General features: G+C 42.9%; 1 protein-coding gene across 7 annotated transcripts in view; it reads right to left on the bottom strand.

Annotated features, from left to right (window-relative positions):
* The window catches only part of LOC139563850 (msx2-interacting protein-like), a 34,251-nt gene extending 18,838 nt beyond the window's left edge, over positions 1-15,413 (bottom strand). For 2 of the 7 annotated variants that reach the window (XM_071382802.1, XM_071382821.1), the window contains exons 1-7: positions 15,152-15,413; positions 6,676-6,996; positions 3,417-3,902; positions 2,984-3,147; positions 2,542-2,742; positions 2,223-2,374; positions 2,002-2,127 (exon numbers count right to left, since the gene is read on the bottom strand). In XM_071382802.1, coding sequence (XP_071238903.1) covers positions 2,002-2,127; positions 2,223-2,374; positions 2,542-2,742; positions 2,984-3,147; positions 3,417-3,902; positions 6,676-6,996; positions 15,152-15,234 — 1,533 coding nt within the window. In that variant the 5' untranslated portion in view covers positions 15,235-15,413. Of the gene's footprint in view, positions 1-2,001; positions 2,128-2,222; positions 2,375-2,541; positions 2,743-2,983; positions 3,148-3,416; positions 3,903-4,892; positions 6,634-6,675; positions 6,997-15,151 lie in introns of those variants that run through there. The other 5 variants (XM_071382813.1, XM_071382807.1, XM_071382805.1 and 2 more) reach the window with 5 other exon arrangements.
* Positions 15,414-17,827: the final 2,414 nt, after the last annotated feature.

Genomic DNA, 17,827 nt, shown 5'->3' with positions numbered 1-17,827 from the left:
GACTCCAAGCAAGTTGTAGAAACATCAAGAATGATCAATGGAAACCGGATGCACCTGAGCTCAATTTTCGAGTCTCATAGCAAAGGGTCTGAATACTTATTATTTATTTTTATTTTGTCATTATGGGGTAGTGTGTGTAGATTGTAGAGGTCAATCGATTAATCGGAATGGCCGATTAATTAGGGCCTATTTCAAGTTTTCATAACAATCGTTAATTGGTATTTTTGGACACCGATTTGGCCGTTTTTTTTACACCTTTATTTAATCTTTATTTAACTAGGCAAGTCAGTTAAAGAACACATTCTTATTTTCAATGACGGCCTAGGAACGGTGGGTTAACTTCCTCGTTCAGGGGCAGGACGACAGATTTTTACCTTGTCAGCTCGGGGGATTCAATCTTGCAACCTTACAGTTAACTAGTCCAACGCTCTAACCATCTGATTACATTGCACTCCACGAGGAGCCTGCCTGTTACAGTAGAAGCCAAGGTAAGTTGCTAGCTAGCATTAAACTTGTCTTATAAAAAACAATCAATCAATCATAATCACTAGTTAACTACACATGGTTGATGATATTACTAGTTTATCTAGCGTGTCCTGCGTTGCATATAATCGATGCGGTGCGTACCGTTGCTCCAATGTGTACCTAACCATAAACATCAATGCCTTTCTTAAAATCAATACACAGAAGTAAATATTTTTAAACCTGCATATTTAGCTAAAAGAAATCCAGGTTAGCAGGCAATATTAACCAGTTGAAATTGTGTCACTTGCGTTCATTGCACGCAGAGTCAGTGTATATGCAACAGTTTGGGCCGCCTAATTTGCCAGAATTTTACATAATTATGACATAACATTGAAGGTTGTGCAATGTAACAGGAATATTTAGACTTATGGATGCCACCCGTATTTTATCTAACGGAACGGTTCCGTATTTCACTGAAAGAATAAACATCTTGTTTTCGAGATGATAGTTTCCGGATTCGACCATATTAATGACCTAAGGCTCGTATTTCTGTGTGTTATTATGTTATAACTAAGTCTATGATTTGATAGAGCAGTCTGACTGAGCGGTGGTAGGCAGCAGCAGGCTCGTAAGCATTCATTCAAACAGCACTTTCCTGCGTTTTGCCAGAAGCTCTTCGTTGCTTCAAGCCTATCAACTCCCGAGATTAGTCTGTTGTAACCGATGTGAAATGGCTAGCTAGTTAGCGGGGTGCACGCTAATAGCGTTTCAAACGTCACTCGCTCTGAGACTTGGAGTAGTTATTCCCCTTGCTCTGCATGGGTAACGCTGCTTCGAGGGTGGCTGTTGTCGTGTTCCTGGTTCGAGCCCAGGTAGGAGCGAGGAGTGATGGAAGCTATACTGTTACACTGGCAATACTAAAGTGCCTATAAGAACATCCAATAGTCAAAGGTTAATGAAATACAAATGGTATAGAGAGAAATAGTCCTATAATTCCTATAATAACTACAACCTAAGACTTCTTACCTGGGAATATTGAAGACTTATGTTAAAAGGAACCACCAGCTTTCATGTTCTCATGTTCTGAGCAAGGAACTTAAACATTAGCTCTCTTACATGGCACATATTGCACTTTTACTTTCTTCTCCAACACTTTGTTTTTGCATTATTTAAACCAAATTGAACATGTTTCATTATTTATTTGAGGCTAAATTGATTTTATTGATGTATTATATTAAGTTAAAATAAGTGTTCATTCAGTATTGTTGTAATTGTCATTATTACAAATAAATAACTAAATAAAAATTGGCCGATTAATCGGTATCGGCTTTTTTTGGTCCTCCAATAATCGGTATCGGCGTTGAAAGATCATAATCGGTCAACTTCTAGTAGATTGATGAGGATTTTTGTTTTTATTTAATACATTTTAGGATAATGCTGTAATGTAACAAAATATGGAAAAAGGGAAGGTGTCTGAATACTTTCCGAATGCACTGTACATAAGAGGTTAGGGCAATATAGATTTAGGAATAATACCTTGAGCCGGTTGCTCCCCAAATACTCTCCATCCATCTTCTTTATAGCTTTGCAGACACTGACAATATCAGAATACTGCACAAAGGCGTATTGAGGAACACCATTAACCTTTTTAATGTCAATATCCTGTGGGAGGGATGACAAAATTGATTTTTAAAAATATATATTTTAGAGGTGACATTTCACTTGCATAACCTTTCAGTGGCCAGTAACACACATACCACAATCTCTCCAAAGCGCTGAAAGATATCAAGGAGTTGTTGGTAACTGGTGGTCTTCTCCAAGTTGCCGATAAACAGGGTCCTAGTCGCCTTGGGGTGGAATTCATCAATCCGTCCATCCAAAGGCCTGAATTCATTCTCACTCTCTGTTTCTGAGGGAAAGACATCTATTACAATCACCAAACAAGACAAGTACACTCAACAGTATGTGAATGAGCCCTCATTACAATACACATCATTGGTATTGAAGGCCCAAGCTCAAATAATGATTGAATTACAGATGTGGTATTACATTTCAACAATCTAAAACGTTTCATACCAGGGCCGTTCCAGGCAGAAACCTCGATCATCATGCCGAAGAAAAGCTTTCCTTTGGAGACGTTGAGGGCTTTCTCTTGGTCTTCCTGCTGTCTGAAGAACACCAGACCATATCGGTCCTCCAAGGCCCCGTGGATCTGCACGGATGTCACTTTCCCATGTTTCTTGAACTCATGGAACAGTCCATCTTTTAAACTTGTGTCTGGAGAGGGAAAAGGACAGTTAATTGACGGGTCACGCAGCTGCATTGTTAAGGACAAAATTAAATGTTATGTAAAGGTTGAAAATCCGAGGGAGAATTGCTTTGATAAGCTAGCTCTACAGCTCACCATAGCAGAGGAGGTACGCTATTTATTAGTGACCTCCTTCATAATGTCATGGTGCACAGCAAAGTGCAGCCAGAATGCATGTTTGTGTGTATACTGCTAGGTAGTGGTACTCGCCTGTGGAGCGCACTGGTAGGTTCTGCACCCTGATGCCAAAGCTTCTGCGTGGTTCGTCACCTTCCATCACCATAGAGCACGGCTGAGAGGGGGGTGCATGTGTAGCAGAGGACTGAACAGAGCGTGCATGAGACCCATCACTTGAGCTGCTGTTTGAATCGCTGCTGCCAAACGGACAAATGTGAGATAAGAGGGAAATGTTCAGAGGGTCTTCAGCTAACATTATAAATAGAGGGTACGTCTGTATGCATCTCAGGTCAGTGAAATTCTCTCCATAATCCTACAGTCAACAATGTATTTTAAACTCTTTTACAACTGGGTAAATTGAATGTTCCCATCTCTTGCACACATGTCTACAACACAGGCTAATTGACTGAATTGTGCTCCATCCATAATGAACAAACATCCGCACCATCACAGAAGCACATCCTACCTGCCACTGCCAGTACTGCTGGTGCTGCTGACAGAATCAGAGCTAGAGGACCTACTGCGGGACCTAGAGCGTGGACCTCTACCTGGGGAGAGGGGGGCTCTTTTGGGGGAATGTGGGGCTTTGGGCGTTTGCCCCGTGGTCCTTTGCGGGGAGGGGTGTCGAGATTGTGAAGAATGAGATGACCGACTGCGGCGATGGTAAGTTCTGTCAACACGACGCCCTCTGTCATCTCGATAAGGGTCGCGCCGCGCAGCACTAGACAAGGTGAAGGGATCTCCTCGGATCCTGGACTCAAAATGAGGCTCCGGGGTTTCAAAGCTCCCACCCATAGCGCCAGCACTTCCAGGCCCAGGGCTAACTCCAGCTGCAAACATGGTGCGATCGCGGTAATAGTCTGCGTTGTAGTGACGCTGTCTATCAAAAGTGCCACCGCGCTCATGGTGTCCATAGGGGCTGTGATCATATGCACGCTCCCGGCTCTCTGAGCTGTTGGAAGACACATGCAAAGGATGGATAGAAAGGGAAGAGAGGAGAGAGAGAGAGAGAGAGAGAGAGAGAGAAAGAGGGGGAGAGAGTCTGTTATTGTGACTCCAAAAATACTTATAGAAAAACTTGCAGATAACTATTGGACAGTTCCAATACACAATGACGTTTCAAATAGGCAAGTGCACTGTAAAAACGTCAACTTAAATACACAAACAAAACCGGAATGCTGCGGAGCGCTGGTTCTATAGAGGACAGTGGTTTGTGATTCCATTAGGAACAATAGAATACATTAGGGCATTAGGTCAATTCAAACGATGGTTGGTAGGTAGTACATTTTATTAAGTCCTTCTCTAGTATTTATGCTGACAGACAACAGCTTGTATACGTTAATAAAATGGGGGCAGACCTATTCTGATAGTGGCATAGAGCAACGTCAGGTAACCCAAGGACATGAAACCAAATATAAGGGCCAAGCTGAGACTAAAGAATGCATCTACACACATTGTTGAGAATTTATTTTCTTTTGGCTAAACGTAACACTACCACAACCGTAATGATGGGCTGGAAAGCTGTTGAACTCTACCGTTGACTATAATCATCTGGAATCTGTGTCGCGTCACATTTGGCATTTTTCAACTCCTACTCCCTCAGATCAAAGACCACTTGTGAATCAAGTAAGAACAGGGGGGTCTCGTAGGTGAGGGATATGCTGGCGGACCTGCTGGAGCTTAACTAGCCTATACTAGGCCACCTAGTAACTAGGAGGAGCAAAAGCATAGAAGGGAGAGAAAGACAGGAGAGGGAGGGACAAAAATAAGAGAGCAAGACAGACAAGCCATTGGCACAGATGGTGTCTGCAGAAGCCCCCTGGCCCAAGCAGCTGTGTCTTTTTCACTAAAAGCTCTAACAATTAGTGCAGGAGACGAGGAAAGAGACAAGGGTGCAAATCTGGGTTAGGAAAAGAGATGCAGAGGGCAGGACAATACCAACCTTTTCCAAAAGCGGTAACCGAACCTATAATCCCAAATACAATCTAGGACAGAAATGGTGTGAGCAGGATTTAAAAAAAAAAAATAGAAAAAAAAAATGAGCAAAAATGTTTGTTGTCACCATGCGTATAGTCTTTGACGTTCGAGAAGAACAGCAGGTTAGGTAGGTATCTGAGGTATAATCCGTAATTTCTTAATCTCTTTGTTTGATGGAAAAAGGAAGAAAACAAAATAACCAAAGCAATGGATTTCTTATGACAAATATTGATGCAGTAGTAAAGTTATGATTTGGGGAAAAAAACGATGAGTCATACATAGCAGTGCATTCCAAAAGTGACACTAGAGATGGGCCAGACTGAAAATATGTCCAATTTGCTTATGGCAACCTAGTATAAAGAAGCAAAAAAAGCATGAGTTGTCTGCATACTACTGTCCAAAATAGAGACGGGTATTATTCCTCTTCAAAACTAGGAAGCCAGTTTGCATACACTCCTGTAAAAAAAACAGTATCTTCTCTCACCAAAATGCATGGAATAATCCTAGTCCACAGCAACGTAATTAATTCCTTAAAATAGGCCTATTCCATATCCCAAGGGCAAAATAGACCGTCTACTCCCATCACTTTGTGTAGATGACGTCCTCTTCAGTCTTCATTCGATTTTCGCTGAAAATGCTGATGTTCCTATTCTTTGTTCGTAACCCAAACCAAATACTGATGCTGAGAGGATATACAGCTAAATCCACACTGGAGCGGAATAATCCAGCAATGGAAATGCGGTTACACATGTGTACATCCTATACCCAACATCCTTACATCCAATACGGGGGTTACATCCATTCTTCCATGAGGCAGGTACATCCAAAATGCATGTCTTCAGTTGTCTTCATGGCCATCGCTCTCTCCCCAAAAATATTTCCATGGAATTTCTTGATGCGTGTTCTGTTACTCCCCAGTTTCTCTTTAGTTCCTTTTGATATAAGCACCTTACTAAATTACAATTATACCCTGTAAAATATTGTTTCCTTGTCTGAAAATGATCAATTAGCGGTGAATGATGTACTGATGGGGCACTGTGATGACTGATGCCTAGCCAATTTACGTCCTTACAATGGCAACTTACATCCTTTGGTCCATGATGTTATTTAAATCCAGACAAGTAGCAGACATCCTTGGTTTGGAGACATCCAGAAAAATAGTTTATGTCCAGCAGTGGAAAAAGGTGGTGAACGGAAAAAATACTCCCTGTCTTTTCTGATGTATAGTCCATACGTAAATTAACCTGTCCGAAAATAATTCAAGAAAATATAGGGGTATTAAATCCATCACAGGCAACGATTTACTTCCAAGCAACGACGATCCCAGGTAAATCGTGGTTAGAATCCATGGTTCGGAAAATCTAATTACCCCCAAAAATTCACCAGGATAAATTCCAACAAATGTGATATATCCAAACTCACCAGGATATTCCCCACAGGTGTAATATCCAACTTGAAAGCAGGATACGTCTCACACAATAAATCCGAAATTTTGAATGATAATACCTCATATCCATACCTTTAAATGACCAATAGATTTGCATAAATATTTCACTTAGATCCCGCGAGAAAGGACAGGTCTGTGCAGACGGAGAAGGGATCGTTTCCTAGGTTACCTTTATATGAAACTGTAAGGAATATATTCTCCTTGTTCTATTAATAACCCAACAAGGAAATCATGTGATTGCGGGAGATTTTTTTTTTTTTACTGACACCCTGATCCCTCAGAGGTGACCATGTCCACTTACCCATCTCTTATCCGTTCATAACGCCCCTCTCTGGTGTGAATGGACACTGGGGGGCCAAACACTGGACCCACTGCCCCCCTAGAGAATCCTGAAACATCCCGCCCGTGACTGCTCGAGGGGGGGTTGTCATCAAGGCCCCGAACAGCACTAGGGACAGACCCAGGTTCATTGTAGTCAGTGCGCAGGTCCCTGTCCCCCATCTTGTTGACAGCATTGTGAGCCTTCTGTGCACTTTTGATATCCACAAAATCCACAAAGGCTGCCACGCCGCCCTCCGACCCACGCTTCCGCAGGACCTTGACGCTCTCGACGCGTCCATAGCTGAGGAGCAAGAACAAAAAGGGAAGAGACGTCACACTTTATTGAGAGGACTATGTACGTGTCCCTTCACTCATGAGCATAATAATCAGTTGGAAATACATAATTAACTTGTTATGGATAGGGGGCAGCATGCCCAGAGTAAACTGCCTGCTACTCAGTCCCAGTTGCGAATATATGCATATTATAGTAGATTTGGATAGAAAACACTCTGAAGTTTCTAAAACTGTTTGAATGATGTCTGTGAGTATAACAGAACTAATATGGCAGGCGAAAACCTGAGAAAAATCCAACCAGGAAGTGGGAAATCTGAGGTTTGTAGGTTTTCAACTCTTGGCATATTGAATACACAGTGTCTATGGGGTCATTTTGCACTTCCTAAGGCTTCCACTAGATGTCAACAGTCTTTAGAACCTTGTTTGATGCTTCTACTGTGAAGTGGGGCCGAAAGAGAGGGGAAAGAGTCAGGGCTCTGGCAGAATGCCAGGAGCTCGTGACGCTCATTCACGTGAGAGCGAGCTCTGTTCTATTTGCTTTTCTGAAGAAAAAGGAATTCTCCGGTTGGAACATTATTGAAGATTTATGTTAAAAACATCCTAAAGATTGATTCTATACTTCGTTTGACATGTTTCTACGGACTGTAATATGACTTTTCGTCTGAACTTTTGCCTGGACCTGCCCGCAAAAGGAGTAATTTGGACATAAATGGACTTTATGGAACAAATCAAACATTTATTGTGGAACTGGGATTCCTGGGAGTGCATTCTGATGAAGATCATCAAAGGTAAGTGAAAAATTATAATGCTATTTCTGACTTATGTTGACTCCAACATGGCGGATATCTCTTTGGGTTGATTTGTTTTCTGAGCGCTGTACTCAGAATATTGCATGGTTTGCTTATTCCCGTGATTAAAAAAAAAATCTGACAGCGTTTGCATTAAGGAGAAGTATATCTTTAAATCTGTGAATAACACTTGTATCTTTTATCAATGTTTATTATGAGTATTTCTGTGATTTGATGTGGCTCTGTGCAAATTAGCGGGATGTTTTGGAGGCTAAGCCAAATGTAAACTGAGGTTTTTGGATATAAATATGAACTTGATCGAACAAAACATACATGTATTGTGTAACATGTTGTCCTGGGAGTGTCATCTGATGAAGAATATCAAAAGTTAGTGATTCATTTTATCAATATTTCTGCTTTTTGTGACTCCTCTCTTTGGTTGGAAAATCGCTGTATGCTTCCTGTGACTAGTTGCTGACCTAACATAATGATATGTTCTAGCGGAACCCCAGTCCTAGACAGGTTAAGAGCCCCGACGCTTGCTCTAAAAATTAACATGCATCGTTCATATCAGTGAAAAACAAATTTCAAAAAAACAAAAACAGGTTCATCCTTAATTAAGAGTCTAAGTAACATAATACAAAGATCCCCATAAAAATCTGTCAGTTTAAGCTAGAGATAGTTGTTATGCATGGGCTGCGTGTCAATCCACCACATCCGCCTATAAAGTCGCCCTTCTGCAGCTGAGGTGGAAGGTGGCCGAGCAACAGACGTGTTTGTCAGACCATAAGACATGCCGAAAATTTGTCTTCTCACTAAAACGGCTAGCATTCCAGCGGTTTGACCGACAAACACGATGGTGTTCTCCGTTTTGCGCTACGACCCCCTCAAGCACCAAGGGACTTGTCTGAAGTCGGTAACGCTGATGTGCCAACTAAAGTCTGTTGCGCCCAAACCATTTGGGCTACAAACTAATATTATCTGACTGTGGAAAGGGAAGACTCACAATGGAGTTCTCAGTTTTACTCTACGGCCACCACGTGTCACTGGACTCGTCTGAAGATAACCCATACAAATGAATGGAAGTATGGAGGCAGTTTTAGGCCAACAAAAAGGGGTTAAATGAGTCGAAAAATATATACACTGCTCAAAAAAATAAAGGGAACACTAAAATAACACATCCTAGATCTGAATGAATGAACTATTCTTATTAAATACTTTTTTCTTTACATAGTTGAATGTGCTGACAACAAAATCACACAAAAATTATCAATGGAAATCAAATTTATCAACCCATGGAGGTCTGGATTTGGAGTCACACTCAAAATTAAAGTGGAAAACCACACTACAGGCTGATCCAACTTTGATGTAATGTCCTTAAAACAAGTCAAAATGAGGCTCAGTAGTGTGTGTGGCCTCCACGTGCCTGTATGACCTCCCTACAACGCCTGGGCATGCTCCTGATGAGGTGGCGGATGGTCTCCTGAGGCATCTCCTCCCAGACCTGGACTAAAGCATCCGCCAACTCCTGGACAGTCTGTGGTGCAACGTGGCGTTGGTGGATGGAGCGAGACATGATGTCCCAGATGTGCTCAATTGGATTCAGGTCTGGGGAACGGGCGGGCCAGTCCATAGCATCAATGCCTTCCTCTTGCAGGAACTGCTGACACACTCCAGCCACATGAGGTCTAGCATTGTCTTGCATTAGGAGGAACCCAGGGCCAACCGCACCAGCATATGGTCTCACAAGGGGTCTGAGGATCTCATCTCGGTACCTAATGGCAGTCAGGCTACCTCTGGCGAGCACATGGAGGGCTGTGCAGCCCCCCAAAGAAATGCCACCCCACACCATGACTGACCCACCGCCAAACCGGTCATGCTGGAGGATGCTGCAGGCAGCAGAACGTTCTCTACGGCGTCTCCAGACTCTGTCACGTCTGTCACATGTGCTCAGTGTGAACCTGCTTTCATCTGTGAAGAGCACAGGGCGCCAGTGGAGAATTTGCCAATTCTGGTGTTCTCTGGCAAATGCCAAACGTCCTGCACGGTGTTGGGCTGTAAGCACAACCCCCACCTGTGGACGTCGGGCCCTCATACTACCCTCATGGAGTCTGTTTCTGACCGTTTGAGCAGACACATGCACATTTGTGGCCTGCTGGAGGTCATTTTGCAGGGCTCTGGCAGTGCTCCTCCTTGCACAAAGGCGGAGGTAGCGGTCCTGCTGCTGGGTTGTTGCCCTCCTACGGCCTCCTCCACGTCTCCTGATGTACTGGCCTGTCTCCTGGTAGCGCCTCCATGCTCTGGACACTACGCTGACAGACACAGCAAACCTTCTTGCCACAGCTCGCATTGATGTGCCATCCTGGATGAGCTGCACTACCTGAGCCACTTGTGTGGGTTGTAGACTCAGTCTCATGCTACCACTAGAGTGAAAGCACCGCCAGCATTCAAAAGTGACCAAAACATCAGCCAGGAAGCATAGGAACTGAGAAGTGGTCTGTGGTCACCACCTGCAGAACCACTCCTTTATTGGGGGTGTCTATTCCATTTGCACAACAGCATGTGAAATTTATTGTCAATCAGTGTTGCTTCCTAAGTGGACAGTTTGATTTCACAGAAGTGTGATTGACTTGGAGTTACATTGTGTTGTTTAAGTGCTCCCTTTATTTTTTGAGCAGTGTATAAAGCAATCCTGAGCGTTCTAATATTTCCTAGATATAGGACAGACAATTCAAAACATTCCGTCTGATTTTTTTTGACTGTCTGCCATTTATGAATGTGTTATTCAATGTGTTTCTATGGGTTATAAACTCAGCAAAAAAAGAAACGTCCCTTTTTCAGGACGCTATCTTTCAAAGAGAATTTGTAAAAATCCAAATAACTTGCAGATCTTCATTGTAAAGGGTTTAAACACTGTTTCCCATGCTTGTTCAATGAACCACAAACAATTAATGAACATGCACCTGTGGAACAGTCGTTAAGACACTAACAGCAATTAAGGTCACAGTTATGAAAACTTAGGACACTAAAAAGAGGCCCTTCTACTGACTCTGAAAAACACTAAAAGAAACATGCCCAGGGTCCCTGTTCATCTGCGCGAACGTGCCTTAGGCATGCTGCAAGGAGGAATTAGGACCGCAGAGGTGGCCAGGGCAATAAATTGGAATGTCCGTACTGTGAGATGCCTAAGACAGCGCTAAAGGGAGACAAGACGGACAGCTGATCGTCCTCGCAGTGTCAGACCACGTGTAACAACACCTGCACAGGATCGGTACATCCGAACATCACACCTGCGGGACAGGTACAGGATGGCAACAACTGCCCAAGTTACACCAGGAACGCACAATCCCTCTATCAGTGCTCAGACTGTCCACAATAGGCTGAGAGAGGCTGGACTGGGCTTGTAGGCCTGTTGTAAGGCAGGTCCTCACCAGACATCACCGGCAACAACGTCACCCATGGGCACAAACCCACCGTCGCTGGACCAGACAGGACTGGCAAAAATTGCTCTTCACTGATGAGTCGCGGTTTTGTCTCACCGGGGGTGATGGTCAGATTTGCGTTTATCGTCGAAGGAATGAGCGTTATACCGAGGCCTGTACTGTGGAGCGGGATCGATTTGGAGGTGGAGGGTCCGTCATGGTCTGGGGCGGTGTGTCACAGCATCATCGGACTGAGCTTGTTGTCATTGCAGGCAATCTCAACGCTGTACATAACAGGGAAGACATCCTCCTCCCTCATGTGGTACCCTTCCTGCAGGCTCATCCTGACATGACCCTCCAGCATGACAATGCCACCAGCAATACTGCTCGTTCTGTGCGTGATTTCCTGCAAGACAGGAATGTCAGTGTTCTGCCATGGCCAGCGAAGAGCCCCGATCTCAATCCCATTGAGCATGCCTGGGACCTGTTGGAGCAGAGGGTGAGGACTAGGGCCATTCCCTCCAGAAATGTCAGGGAACTTGCAGGTGCCTTGGTGGAAGAGTGGGGTAACATCTCACAGCAAGAACTGGCAAATCTGGTGCAGTCCATGAGGAGATGCACTGCGGTACTTAATGCAGCTGGTGGCCACACCAGATACTGACTGTTACTTTTGATTTTGACCCCCCTTTTAATTATTCAATTTCTGTTAGTCAAGTCTGTGGAACTTGTTCAGTTTATGTCTCAGTTGTTGAATATTGTTATGTTCATTCAAATATTTACACGTTAAGTTTGCTGAAAATAAACAGTTGACAGTGAGAGGACGTTTCTTTTTTTGCTGAGTTTAGTAGTAAAGACCAAATTCAATATTTTATCAAATACTTTCTCTCATATATATATAAAAATATAAAGGGGTCCTAAAATTCCAAATCAAATAGCTAAAGGACAAATGGCATGACCATATTAAAACAATTCCATATGTTAACTTGGTAAAAGCCACCTCCCCCCTCACGGCTTAGACTTTTATAGTTTGTTTTACTTTATAGGGTTAAGGTTTCCCACACAGTCATATCTTAAGTTACACTGCTTGTTTACGAAAGACAGACTGAAGACATAGGCAGGTACCTGTGCTAATTATCTATCTAGGCTGCTCCGAATACCATAGCTGGGTAGGAAGTGTAGTCCGTCAACTGAGACACACAGCTTTGTGGATCTTTGCAAAGCTGCTACAGTAGGTGTATCTTTCTTATTTTAAAGATTCTTTCTTGCTGATGTGAAAGGCGAAAGGGGGATATCAGCATATGTTTCGAAAACGATGAATAACATTTCTAAACGCTAAAACACAGAGTCGGAATTGTAGTTTACATGGAGCCAGTCGTGAAAACCCTAGGTACAGAGAAGGGTTTGAGAGCTACTCTACAGGCTTGCTTTAATATGAGTACATTAGTGAGCATGTCTAAAAGAGGGTGCTCTTCAGTAGTTGTACACTGAAAGACTAGATCCTTGAGCAGGTACACACGGTGCTCATGTTCACTGAATCTGGCGCTTAGCTGAAAGCAGTGCTCGACTTGGGCCAGAGCAACATAACGGCACTTCAAATTTCTGGGGAATTGCGTACTGGCTCTTCTATAAAAGTAGCGTATCGCCGGCCCAGATTAAGAGACAAAAATGATTGATCAAAGCGGAATCTGCACTGAACAGCAATGGAGTGGGCATTCATTTCCTGATTCCGCTTTGTTCAAGTTTATTTGCCGCTAGTCTGAATCTGTGTGTGACAGTAGGCTGCTTGAGATTGCGCAGACTGAAAATACACCAGCCTGAAAGCGCTGTTCCAAGTTGAAAAAGTAGGGTTTGAAAGGTCGTCGAAATTTGTTTAATAACCTTTGTTAATGTAATTAATGAAAGCATACTTAAATATTATCAATAATAATACAAATAATCTACATGTCAGCCATTATCTTAATGACCCTTCAGTGCGTGTCTGTGTGTACCAGTGCGAGGGAACTGTTGCCCAAGAGAGCGATCGCGACATTTCAGCAGCAGGTATAAAATAAACAGACTAACTGGGTAGTCAACTGTTACAAATTATTTTTTTAATTATCTGGCTAGTTAACTATAGCTAACTAAGCATTACTGTCCTAGTGGCCTTTCCACCTGCACTGTAGATCGCCTAAATAAATCTGCATCTGCACTCTATTAAACAGTACCCATGTAATTGGTCAAAGGAAAAAATATTAAAAAGGGAAAAAAAGCTAGACAAAATTTGCTGTGCATAGATCTCCCCTGAAACAGGAATATTTGAGTCTTATATATATAGACATGCACAGTTAGATACCTTGCTTTGAAGTAGCCATTTGAGGCAGCAAGTAGCCTAGTGGTTAGAGAATTGGACTAGTAACCGAAAGGTTGCAAGATCGAATCCCTGAGCTGACACAGTAAAAATGTGGTTCTGCCCCTGAACAAAGGAAGTTTACCCACTGTTCCAAGGCCATCATTGAAAATAAGAATTTGTTCTTAACTGACTTGCCTAGTTAAATAAAGGTAAAATAAAGAAAATATTTGATCCCTGATTCATTTTATGCACAAATCATTTTATTAAAGACAAAAGTATTTGGCTGTAATTTTTTTAAATTTTATATCAAGGGTGTCCAGGCTTTTGTTCATGCCCTGATCTAACCACATTGTAGCCTAAACATCAGCTGCTTAACAGGACCTTGATTAAGGAGACGTGTGTGTTTCTGTGCTGGATCAAAAGCCAAGAATACACACCCAGGAGTTCTCCAGATGGAGGGTTGACCACATTTTGATAGCATTTGACTAACAGTGCAGTTCTACTTTGTGTGCGGGGGCTAAGTGCCTTGATCAAGGGCACCGCGGCAGGAGATAGTTGGCCTACATGGGTTCAGACATAGCAGCATTCCTGTGTCAATAACGCATACTTTTTATGTAGGCTACAATAACAGTCATGAACATGTTAAATGTCTTGGGAAATGTGTATAACCCCTTAAGTGAATAATCAGAGGACTCTATAGCATATTGTAATTTGTGAATATCGTTGAAAAGTCGAATGGACCAACTTGGAAAAAGACAGCCCCCACACTTATTTAATCCCAAGTCAAACACTGACTGAAAGCTAGTTCGAAGAACCTAGGCGTAAAGTCGCGGATCACGATGTATAATGTTCAAATTACCTTTATTATAATCGCAATAACGTATCTCCCTGCAACTTTTAGTTTTCAGACGTTGGGGGATCCAGTGTGATTGATGGTAGACAATTTGCGGACGATATGAACAGCTTGTAGGGAAGACGTGTTGAATTATGCATTAAACGAGCAATAGAAACACGAAGCCCATATGTTAAGCGAGGGCTTTCATATTTCACCTTACTGGCAAGTTGATCAACTCGCCGCCAGGCAATCAAACACCACATATTTCGATAGCGAATTATGCTAGCTATCTAAAACGAAGCTAGCTTCAGAAGAACGTGGATAAACGATGCATTTAACGCAACAGTTTGATAACCTATTCATAATTAAGTAATCCAACTAACGATGTAAATGCATAACTAGTAGACGAGGTGTCTTAACACATTTTAATAACAACATTAGTTAGCTAAATACCTAGCTAGCATGTTAGCTTTCTTTCATGCTTAACTAGTCAGGCATGATTGTAGACTGTAGTTACCCATCAAGTGAGCGACGACAAAATGGTAGCTAACTAGCGTTCAGTGGCATTTCAGCTTGCTGGAATCCATCAAATTGTGACTTTTTTTATGCAAGCGCCACGCTGTTGTGTGTTGATATTTTTAACCAAGGGCAAAGCAAAATCTTCCAAACAACAGAGGCCGTTTGGTGTTGAATGTAGATGATGGCTAACGTTAGCTAACTCAGCTGGCTAGCTATTGGACATAACGCGCGCTACCTCTCCATAACCCTCTTGCGTAACATTAACTTACCGTTTAAAATGTTCGACAATTTTCTCCTCTCGAACATGTTCGGGTAAATTTCCCACCCAAAGGTGTCTGGTTTCCCGAACCATACTGTACGTTACTTTCCCCCTTCATACATATGCTCTAGCACGTTTTAATCCCCGCTGGTCGGGAAATCCGCCTTACAAAATGAACGACGAGTGATTCCGTGTAAAAATGATCTTGGCCTAGCTCCGTCCCAATCCATCCGAATGTGTGTGTATTCTCCAGAGATAGGGTGCGAGCTGCGCGCTTCCCTGTGACGACGGCTTCGTTTCTCATGACTTGCGCGCTCCCGAGATCATGCGACAGCTACTCAAGGCTAGAGGGTATACGGTTTATGTCAACTTGATTTCTTAAATAGTTTTTTTTGTTGCATTTAAGATAACCCTAACCCGTTTCCTAACCTTAACCTAATTATCATAACCTGGTACTTTTATTCTCCTAATCTGCTGCGTAAATTATCCTAACCTCCCATGAAAAGTCAATTCTGGTCAATTTTGACATAAACTGTATACTGTCTAGTCAAAAGTCGTAGCAGTCCTATGGCTTTGTATTTTGTATTTTTTAGGGGTCCTTAAAAGGCAGCAGCAACTCTTCCTGGGGTCTAAACACATTAAGGAACTTACATCACACATAAAACAAACTATAAAACAGTACTTCATATAACATTATTACACCACTACATATCTACAATACAAAATGTATAAAACCACCATACAACAATTTTACAATGCAGGGTGTGTGTCTGTTCTATGTAGTACTGTGCACCGCCCAGATTCTGTTCTTGACTTGGGGATTGTGAAGAAACCTCTGGTGGCATGTTTTGTGGGGCATGCATGGGTCTCCGAGCTGTGTGCTAGTAGTTTAGACAGACACCTCTGTGCATTCAGCATGTCAACACTTCTTACAAAAACAAGGAGTGATGAAGTCAATCTCTCCTCCACTTTGAGCCATGAGAGATTTACATGCATATTATTAATGTTAGCTCTCCTTGTACATTTAAGGGCCAGCCATGCTGCCCTGTTCTGAGCCAATTGTAATTTTCTGAGGTCCCTCAAATCAAATCAAATTTTATTAGCCACATACACATGGTTAGCAAATGTTAAGGTGAGTGTAGCGAAATGCTTGTGCTTCTAGTTCCGACAGTGCAGTAATATCTAACAAGTAATCTAACAATTCCCCAACAACTACCTAATACACACAAATCTAAAGGGATGGAAAATAATATGTACATATAAATATATGGATGAGCGATGGCCGAGCGGCATAGGCAAGATGCAATAGATGGTAATGAGATGAGTAATGTAAGATATGCTAACATTATTAAAGTGGCATTGTTTAAAGTGACTAGTGATCCATTTATTACAGTGGTCATTGATATGAGTCTCTATGTAGGCAGCAGCCTCTCTGAGTTAGTGATTGCTGTTTAGCAGTCTGATGGCCTTGAGATAGAAGCTGTTTTTCAGTCTCTCGGTCCCAGCTTTGATGCACCTGTACTGACCTCGCCTTCTGGATGGTAGCGGGGGTGAACAGGCAGTGGTTGATGTCCTTGATGATCTTTCTGGCCTTCCTGTGACATCGGTGCTGTAGGTGTCTTGGAGGGCAGGTAGTTTGCCCCCGGTGATGCGTTGTGCAGACCGCACCACCCTCTGGAGAGCCTTGCAGTTGAAAGCTGTGCAGTTGCCGTACCAGGCGGTGATACAGTCCGACAGGATGCTCTCGATTTTGCATCTGTAAAAGTTTGTCCGAGTTTTAGGTGACACGCCAAATTTCTTCAGCCTCCTGAGGTTGAAGAGGCGCTGTTGCGCCTTCTTCACCACACTCTCTGTGCGGGTGGACCATTTCAGTTTGTCTGTGATGTGTATGCCGAGGAACTTAAAACTTTCCACCTTCTCCACTACTGTCCCTTCGATGTGAATAGGGGGGTGCTCCCTCTGCTGTTTCTTGAAGTCCATGATCATCTCCATGATTTTGTTGACGTTGAGTGAGATGTTTTCCTGACACCACACTCCGAGTGTACTCACCTCCTCCCTGTAGGCTGTCTCGTCTTATTTGGTAATCAAGCCCACTACTGTTGTGTCGTTTGCAAACTTGATGATTGAGTTGGAGGCGTGCATGGCCATGCATTCATGGGTGAACAGGGAGTACAGGAGGGGGCTGAGCATGCACTCTTGTGGGGCCCCAGTGTTGAGGGTCAGTGAAGTGGAGATGTTGTTTCCTACCTTCACCACCAGGGGTGGCCCGTCAGAAAGTACAGGACCCAATTGCACAGCCCTTGTTAGTGGGCTGCGACAGTGGCACTCTATTTTCCTCAAAGCGGGCAAAGAAGGTGTTTAGTTTGTCTGGAAGCACCTGACCACACGACTGAACAGTAGTCCAGGTACGACAAAACTAGGGCCTGTAGGACCTGCCTTGTTGATAGTGTTGTTAAGAAGGCAGAGCAGCGCTTTATTATGGACAGACTTAGCTACTGTTGTATCAATATGTTTTGACCATGATGGTTTTACAACCCAGGGTTACCCCGAGCAGTTTAGTTGCATCATCTTGCTCAATTTCCACATTATTAATTACAAGGTTTAGTTGAGGTTTAGGGTTTAGTGAATGATTTGTCCCAAATACAATGCTTTTAGTTTCTGAAATATTTAGGACTAACTTATTCCT

The sequence above is a fragment of the Salvelinus alpinus genome, chromosome 2 (assembly GCF_045679555.1).
Source record: "Salvelinus alpinus chromosome 2, SLU_Salpinus.1, whole genome shotgun sequence".
Classification (NCBI taxonomy): domain Eukaryota; kingdom Metazoa; phylum Chordata; class Actinopteri; order Salmoniformes; family Salmonidae; genus Salvelinus; species Salvelinus alpinus.
The sequence above is the reverse complement of the archived record's forward strand: the minus strand, read 5'-3'. Positions and strand labels throughout refer to the sequence as shown.